General features: G+C 64.1%; 1 protein-coding gene across 1 annotated transcript; it reads right to left on the reverse strand.

Annotated features, from left to right (window-relative positions):
- Positions 1-54: 54 nt before the first annotated feature.
- On the reverse strand, positions 55-5,924 carry MPI (mannose phosphate isomerase). Its single transcript, XM_062206451.1, has 8 exons — positions 5,877-5,924; positions 5,340-5,467; positions 4,595-4,786; positions 3,886-4,027; positions 3,497-3,679; positions 1,600-1,773; positions 909-1,117; positions 55-669 (listed from the first exon to the last, which is right to left on the reverse strand). Exons 1-8 carry the CDS (start codon positions 5,890-5,892, stop codon positions 451-453), a joined length of 1,263 nt encoding a protein of 420 aa, XP_062062435.1. The 5' UTR covers positions 5,893-5,924; the 3' UTR covers positions 55-450.
- Between the last annotated feature and the right edge of the window lie 2,537 nt (positions 5,925-8,461).

Raw genomic sequence — 8,461 nt, forward strand, 5'->3', positions numbered from 1 at the left:
CTTAAAAAAAAAAAAAAAAAAAAAAAAAAAAAAACTTGACAACACGGCGGGGGCCCCTGCTCGCTCCAGGACGGGAATGCCCAGGGCCGCACGCTGTCCACCCACAGCTCCACACGAGTGATCTTTAATGGCTCTGTAGGCAGCAGTCCACAGGCTTCCTCTTCCTGCGGCTGGGGGAGTGGGTGGGCTGGTGGGGACTCCTCAGACGCCGCCTGGCCTCACGTGACGGGGCTAAGCTAACACACAGCTGACGTGGGCCAGAGCAGGCTGCTGCCTCCCGAGCCTAGGGCCTGGCCAGGTGTGGGGCGAGACTACGAGTGGTGCATGGCCCTTACTGCAGATGGCCAGCCTGGGCGCGCTCCGCAGTCACCACCTACAAGCCACTCCTCCGGGGCACGGCCGTCAGGGCGGGGGCCCAAAGGCCACTGGCGGAGGAGAGCTGGGCTGCGCCTACAGCAGGCAGCAGGCACGGAACAAGAGCAGGTCCTCGGGCACGGTGAGCCGCAGTGAGACGCTCTCGTTGGCCCCGATGAAGAGCACCCCGCCGCGCCGCAGGGCGATGGCCGCCGGGGCAGTGGGCGAGCTGGCGGTCACTGTCCCCTGCACCACCAGGAGGATGCTGGCTGAGTCCAGGGCCATCACCTTGTATTCAGTGGCAGAGCCAGGGACCTGGGCAGGGAGAAACACAAAGGGCAGAGCTCAGCCTCGGCTCGCGTCAGCGCTGGGGCCTGGGCCCGGGCAGTGAGCAAGCTCGGCCGTGCTCCCCGGCAGCAGGGAGGCCGCGTCCGCTCCCTGGTCCCAAGGAGTGGGCAGGTGTGGCTGCCCCCACGGGGAGCTGGACAGCACGAAAGCCAGCCCCGGTGGACGTCACACGTGACCCTTGCCGGGTTCTTCATGCCCCCACTCACCTCCATCTTCATGACTGTGAAGTCCGGCACGGGGGGGTCGTAGATGCTGAGGCAGGGGTCTTCCTGACTCCGTGCTGGGTGGAAGAGCCGGTCCTGGCTGGGGCTGGGGCTGTAGCTGAGCATCTCACACAAGGTGGGCACGTCGATGAACTTGGGCGTGAGCCCAGCGCGGACCGTGTTGTCTGAACACGCCATGCACTCCACGCAGTCTGGGGACAGACAGTCCTGTGCTGAGCTGCAGAAGGCTGCTCCCGCGTTGGGCTCTGCGGGCTGGGCCTCCTGACCGAGCTCCGCCCCACAGGTAAAGCGGCACGACCGGCATTTCCTGGGAGAGTGGAGCTAAGACAGCGGGAGAGACAGGTGCCGGGTCGCCCGCCTTTGTCAGGGGCTACCAGGGGAACCTGAAGCCCCCAACCCTGTGGTCTCCCACTCAGAATCCTGCACCTGCGGGGATAAGCAGTCCACAGCCAAACCGTGACGGTGCCCTCTGTGCACCGTCAGCACCTCAGGGAGGACCGTGCACCCAGGGGACACCCCCAGCCTCCGCCCAGCACCCAGGTGCACTCGACACCCTGCTGGCTGCTGCCCTGCTGAGCCTGGGACCCTCGGAGGGCCGAGCTGGCTGGTGCTCAGAGCCGTCTGTCCAGACGTGGACACGAGGCCCGTGGCGGGGAGCTGAGGTGGGGCTCACCTCCTTTCAGGTAGGCGTGGGGCACGTTGGCCTCCAGGAACATGGCCTCCCCCGGCTTCAGGGTGAGCACGTTCAGGAAGTAGATGGCGAAGCAGCCGATGTCTCCCGGGTACTCCTGGTGCAGCTGCAGCAGGAGCTGCCCGTGGACGTCCTCCATGTGGTTCCCGGCACACACTGAGGGCCACAGCACAGCCCAGGGCCACTCAGGGGTGCTCGGCTCACGCAACACCACCCCTCACCACAGCTCACCTGCGTGCACGCCCAGCACCACACTGGCCGCCGAGAGGGCTGGACTACGGCCCTCCTAACCTCAAAATGTGGGGTCAGACAGTTCTTTGTTGTGGGGGCTGCCTAGGCATTTGGGGTTTTCCACAGCACCCCTGGGCTCTGCTCACCAGATGCCAGCAGCATCCACCCCTGCCACGCCAGCCAGGTCTGCAAACCAAACTCTCCAGACAATGGCCAAGTGTGCTCTGAGAACCACAGCTCCCGGAGCTCAGGCCCCATCTGGGGATGACCCACAGGCGTCCACGCGGGGGACCACCGTGCCCATGGACACTAGAGTCCCCGTCTCAGGCCCTGTCAGGGGATGACCCACAGGCGTCCACACAGGGAGCCACTGTCCCCATGGACACTAGAGTCCCCGTCTCAGGCCCTGTCAGGGGATGACCCACAGGCGTCCACGCGGGGGACCACTGTCCCCATGGACACTAGAGTCCCCATCTCAGGCCCTGTCAGGGGATGACCCACAGGTGTCCACGCGGGGGACCACCGTGCCCATGGACACTAGAGTCCCCATCTCAGGACCTGTCAGGGGATGACCCACAGGCGTCCACGCGGGGAGCCACTGTCCCCATGGACACTAGAGTCCCCGTCTCAGGCCCTGTCAGGGGATGACCCACAGGCGTCCACGCGGGGGACCACCGTGCCCATGGACACTAGAGTCCCCGTCTCAGGCCCTGTCAGGGGATGACCCACAGGCGTCCACGCGGGGAGCCACTGTCCCCATGGACACTAGAGTCCCCATCTCAGGAAGTCTGTGTCCCGGGCCAACAGCAGAAGCAGAGGGTGCCAAGGGCCAGCCTGGGGACCGCGCAGGAGGGCGAGCTCAGCTGACTTGGGGGGGGCAGGGGGGTGCTGGCTTCTGGGGGGCAGAACTGGGTGGGGGCGCAGAGGCAGAGCGGGTTGGGTTTCCCTGAGCAGAGACAGGTGGACGCACAGCGTGTAGATGCTGCAGCCGGTCTGGGCTTTCCACACCAGAAGGGCCACGGGCCCACGGCACAAGGTCTGAGGAAGACAGCTCTCACACAGTGGCGGGAAAACCTCGCACCTGGCTCATGAACCACGCCCCGGGACAAATCCTGGCTCTGCCACGCCCCCGGGACAAATCCCCAGGTCAGAGAGAACCCGTGTCGACACAGACTCACGGGAGCTACAGGGTGTGCCTGCGTGAACTCTGGGCAAGAGTTCTGCTGTGAGGGCCGAAAGCCAATGGGGAGGGCGTGCAAACTCCCCCCCACCCCCCACCCCCCCACACCCTGCAGGAAACAGGGCCTGCGGGGGTGGAGTGGAGAGAGCCCGTGGCTCCAGGCAGCAGAGGGGAAGCACTCTCCGCCTGTGCCCACAGGGACACGGCCACACCCTCAGTCACTTCCTGACCTCTCCTTAGTGAGCAAAGGTTGGGCACACAGGTGGTGTCTAGGGAAAGAGCTAAGGATGGCCCGTAGGAGGCGGCGGCTCCCCTGTCCCCCACAGCACAAGTCCAGCTGGGGGAAGCGGCTGCAGGGTGGGCGAGGAGCTGAGTGCCCCCTCCACGGGGGGCGGGGAGCAGCAGGAAGCAGCAGTCAGCCTGGGAAGCCCAGGACCCGGCAGCGGCAGGGCCTTCGCCCCTGCCCACCTTGCTGGGAGATGCGCATCACCAGCCGGTTGAGCTGCTCCACCACCGCCTTCTTCTCGCTGGTCATGAGCTGGGAGAAGCAGCGCCGCAGCGCCGAGGCCACGGCCTGGGAGCCGCTGCCCACACTCTGCTGCAGCTGCGTGGCCGCGGCGTCTCCGATCAGGAACTGGAACTCGGGTACCTCTGCAGGAGTCGGGGCCCGCGTCAGGAAAGGCAAGAGGGCGGCCCAGAAGCGGGAAGCTGGAGGGCCCCCACCCTGGCCCTAACCCTGCGGGGGAAACCTGCTCAGCCCCCGTCTGGCCCACCAGCCCCTCGGCTCTGACTCCTGGCCGGGTCCCCACGCGCCCCAGGCCCAGTGCGCGTGCCCGGAGCATCCTGCCCAACCTTACTCTGAAGAAAGGCCACGATCTCCTCCACTGGCCGGAAGCCGCACAAGCCCTGGAAGGAGGTGAGGGCGATGGCCATCTCGGGCTTGTGGTTGGCGTCGGGGTAGTGCTGCGGAGCCTGGAGGTGCAGCTTCTCTGCCAGCTCCTGGGGGCGGCCGGGGGAAGACCGTGGTTGGGACGCAGCCGTCACGGACCGAGGACCCACAGCCCTGTCTTCCCCTCCCGACACCGGAGAGCGAATGACAAATGCGATCGAGGCATGATGCGGAGACCTGGGGTTCAGCCAGCCCCGGGCAGGGAAGTAGGCCAAACTGGGGGGGGCACAGGGGCAGACGGTGAGCCAGGAACCCCAAAGGCCAGAACTGGCCGACACTAGTGAGCTGTGTGACCCCTGCTCTGGGTCTTGGCCTGCCTCAGGCTGGGACTCAGAGCCCTGTCCAGGAAGACGCCACAGGTGGGGCTGGAGACAGCCAGTGCCACGGCGGCAGGTGAACAGACCTGGGGCGGGGAAGCAGCCCCGGAACCAGGCCCCAGGCGCAGGCTGGCCAGCTGGCCGCTCAGACTTCCCTGCTCCCGTGTCCCCAGCACTGGCCTAGCAGCGCTAAGTCGGGAGTCAGCAGATCTAGATTTAGCTCTGGGCTGGAGCCTGCTGGGGGTAGGAAGGGCAGCAGGGGAAGCCCTGGGGGAGGGGCACCCCTCTCCGAGCCCCTACCTTGTTGGGGTGCGCCTGGATGGACAGGGCCGTTTCCACCGAGAGCACTTTGAAGAGGAAGGGCAGCTTGCCGTGAAAGGTGGCCTTGACCTTGGAGCCCAGGCAGTCCTGGTTCTCAGCAATCCACTGGCCTAAGGTCTTCTGTGACCCGAGGATCTTGGCATCCCCCCGGGGGTGTGCCCCCATCCACAGCTGCAAAGACAGGGGGGTCTTGAACACCCCACTCTTAGGACAAACGCCCACGCCCAGGACCAGCGCGCTCCCTGCAGGACGGCCATCGCTCAGGCCATTGTGGACACAGCAGGGCCCACCCCCGACCGGGTTCCCTGTGACTCGGTTACTGCCCTTCTGTCTGTCTGTCCAGGAGAGTGACAGCTGCACCGTCAAGGTCACTTACAGGCTGAGACTCTCAAGCAGCCCCGTGGGGGGTTAACACCGGCTCCTCCAACCTCAGAGGCAGGGGCTAAAGGCTTCCTGTGCTGTGGTTGGTTTGCTTTTTTCTCTACCACACGGGCAGGAGGAACAGTGGTTAATAACGTTGCAAAAAAACTCAAACAACTGATCGTCCAGGAGGGCTGAACTAAAACTCCGCAGGTGCTGACAGCTGTCGGGGGCAGCAGGGTACGGGGAACCTCTCGTGGTGCCCGCTCGGACCCTGGACCGGCGCCGACCCGAGGAGCCACGGCGGCCCCCCTCAACCCTGAGGCCGCCCACTCTTCCCGGCTGATCGCAGCCCACGGCGCACCTCTGCGTAGGGCTGGTCCTCGGAGATCCGGGCCGACGGGTCACTGCTGGCCAGCAGCCGCGCCACCTCGCTGCTGGCGCCCGTCTTCCCCCAGGCGTACTGCTGCACCACGCACGACAGCGGGAACACTGCGGGCACAGGCAGGGGTCAGCGGGGCCAGCTGCCGCGCGCCCCGCGCCTCGGGCGCCAGGGCTGTCGTTAAGGGGTTCGTCGGTTGCCGTTGCGCTCCCTCCCTCCCGCCGGCCTCGGTGTTCCCATCTGTAGGATGGGCAGTAGTAAGGATCCGGTGCTGACGCGAGTGGAGAGCCGCGCTTAGGTGCCGGCGAGTGACACGAGCGTGGCCGGGGTCGGCGGAGACCCCTGCCCCGGTGGCCGCAATCCCTGTGGCAGGTGGCCCCCCTCCTCTGCGCGACGCCCACCCCTCTTTCCGCGGAGCCCCGGGGGGAATGGGTGGGTTCGATCTGGCACATCATGCCGGGATCAGGCCCTAGGACCCAGGCCGCCGCCACGCTCGCCGCCACCCGGCCCACGGCTCACCTCGCGGACCCGCCATCCTCGCAGGTCCGGGACCTGGCTCGGCGCACGTCGGCCCTTCCCGGCAGCCCCCGCGGCCCGCGCCCAGAGCATCACGGGAAATGTAGTTCTCAGGCGCCGCGCGCTCCCGCACCTGCGCCGGCGCCCGCGGACCCCTGGGCTTCCGACGGCAAGCTTGGGTCTCTCTTCAGCAGGCGCATGGTTACCGGGAGCTTGCTGAGTGCCACGGCGGCCACACAGAGAGCCAGAGCTGAGGTTCTGGTGAGGGATGGGCAGGTGTACGCAGTCGTATAGCAAACAGGATGCCAAAGGCAGCAAAGGCGACAGAGCAAGGGGCCGGGAGTGCAGGCCGTATCCAGAATTGTTTTCTAATTTTTTGCAATTTGAGAGGTTGAGACACAGAGACCTCCCATCCGCTGGGTCACTCCCCAGATGCCCTCAACCGCTGCGGCTGGGCTGAGATGGGAGCCAGGAGCCGGGAAGCCGTCTGCCTCCCCTGTGGGCAGCAGGAAGCCAGTGACTCGAGTTATCACCACTGCCTTCCAGGGTCTGCACTGACAGAAGGCTGGAGTCAGGGCTCTGAGCCGGATATGGGACCCAGGCATTCCAGCGTGGGACGTGGGGATGGCGGAACACCTACTCCGCAAGGCAGAATGTAAAAGGTTATGGGAGGGGCAGCACTGTGGTGCAGCGGGTTAAGCCGCCACCTGCAACACCAGCATCCCATATGGGTGCCGGCTCAAGTCCCAGCTGCTCCACTTCCAATCCAGCTCCCTAGTAAAGCGCCTGAGAAAGCAGTGGAATATGGTTTGAGCACTTGGACCCCTGCCACCCACGTGGGAGACCCGGACTGAGTTCAAGGTGCTTGGCTTTGTCCTGGCCCGACCTCACCCATTGCAGCCACTTGGTAAGTGAACCAGCAAGTGGAAGATCGATCTAATAAATAAAAATTTTTAAATATTTATTTTATTTGAAAGGCAGAGTTACAGTGAGAGGGAGAGACAGAGAGAAAAGGTCTTCCATCTGCTGGTTCGCTCCCCAGTGTCCGCAATGGCCGGAGCTGGGCCTGTCTGAAGCCAGGAGCCAGGAGCCTCTTCCGGGTCTCCGAGGCAGGTGCAGGGGCCCAAGCACTTGGGCCATTTTCCACTGTTCTCCCAGGTCATAGCAGAGAGCTGGATCAGAAGAGGAGCATCCAGGACTTGAACCAGTGCCCATATGGGACACTGGCGCCTCAGGCCAGGGCTTTAACCCGCTAAGCCACAGCGCTGGCCCTATAAATACTTTAAAAAGGGGACATTTGGGGCAACAGTTAAGTCACCACTTGGGACACTTGCATCCCACATCAGAGTTTCCAGGTTTGAGCCGGACTCTGCTTCTTCTTCTAGCCTCCTGCCAATGTGCACCGTGGGAGCAGCAGGTGAGGCTCAAGTACTGGGTCCCTGCCACCCACGGGGGAGACCCAGACTGTCTTCCGGCTTCTCCCTGACCTTTGGGGGAGTAAACCAGCAGACAGGAGATTCTCTCTCTCTCTCTATCTCTCTTTGCCTTTCAAATAGATATTTTAAGAAAACCCAACAACTAAAGGCTGTCTGGCTAAGCTTCATTGAAGAGGTGGGATCTGAGCACAGACTCAGAGCTGGGGAGGGAAGGGTGTGAATTAGCCAGAGCAAAGGCCCGACAGTGGGATGGAGGGTCTGCCTACGAACTGCTGACGGAGCTGGTGCTGTGGCACAGTGGGTCCGCGTCCTGAGTCCAGCCTCCTGCGAATGGGAGCCCTGGAGGCGGCAGATGATGGCTGAAGTAGTTGGTTCCCTGCTAGCCACATGGGAGGCCTGGACTAAATTCCTGGCTTTGGGCTCTGGTTCCAGCCCAGTCCTGCCATTGTGGGTGTTTGGGGAGTGAACCAGCAGATGGGAGCCCTGTCTGTCTCTCTGCCTTCAAATAAAAGAAGTTGTGGGGCAGAAGCCGCTGCGTGAGAGGCTACAGTCCCGTAGCAGAGCGCCGGCCCCAGTCCCAACGCCTCTGCTCCCAATCCAGCTTGCTAACGCCCCTGGGAAGCGGTCTGAGGGCTCAAACACTAGAGCCCTGGCCATCCACGTGGGAGACGCCGACGGCGTTCCTGGCTTCTGACTTCAGGCTGGCCCGGACTCGGCTGTTGGCAGCCATTTGTGCAGCGAACCTGCAGATGGAAGACTGATCTCTGCCTTTCAAATAAACAAATCTTAAAGGGGGGGGGGGGGGCAGCACAGTGGTGTAGAAGGCTAAGCCTCCGCATGCAGCGCCGCATCCCACATGGGCGCTGGTTCGAGTCCCGGCTGCTCCACTTCCCATCCAGCTCTCTGCTGTGGCCTGGGAAAGCAGCAGAAGATGGCCCAAGTGCTTGGGCCCCTGCACCTGCGTGGGAGACCCGGAAGAAGCTCCTGGCTCCTGGCTTCAGACAGGCCCAGCTCCGGCCATTGCGGCCACTGGTCAGCGGCTGGACCCCGTGCTGCAGAGAGGAAACGCGAACGGCTCGCAAGCTCCCTTGAGGCCACCTTCAAGTCCCACTCCGCTGGGCCCCAAAAGGATACAACTTGTCGTGGGGGGGA

This window comes from Lepus europaeus, chromosome 11 (genome assembly GCF_033115175.1).
Source record: "Lepus europaeus isolate LE1 chromosome 11, mLepTim1.pri, whole genome shotgun sequence".
Lineage (NCBI taxonomy): Eukaryota > Metazoa > Chordata > Mammalia > Lagomorpha > Leporidae > Lepus > Lepus europaeus.

Coding starts and splice junctions, on each gene's coding strand:
- MPI (XM_062206451.1), bottom strand. Junction 4,028..4,594: donor TCCAGGCGCACCCCAACAAG/GTAGGGGCTCGG, acceptor GGCCGCCCCCAG/GAGCTGGCAGAGAAGCTGCA. Junction 670..908: donor TCACAGTCATGAAGATGGAG/GTGAGTGGGGGC, acceptor CTCCCTGCCCAG/GTCCCTGGCTCTGCCACTGA.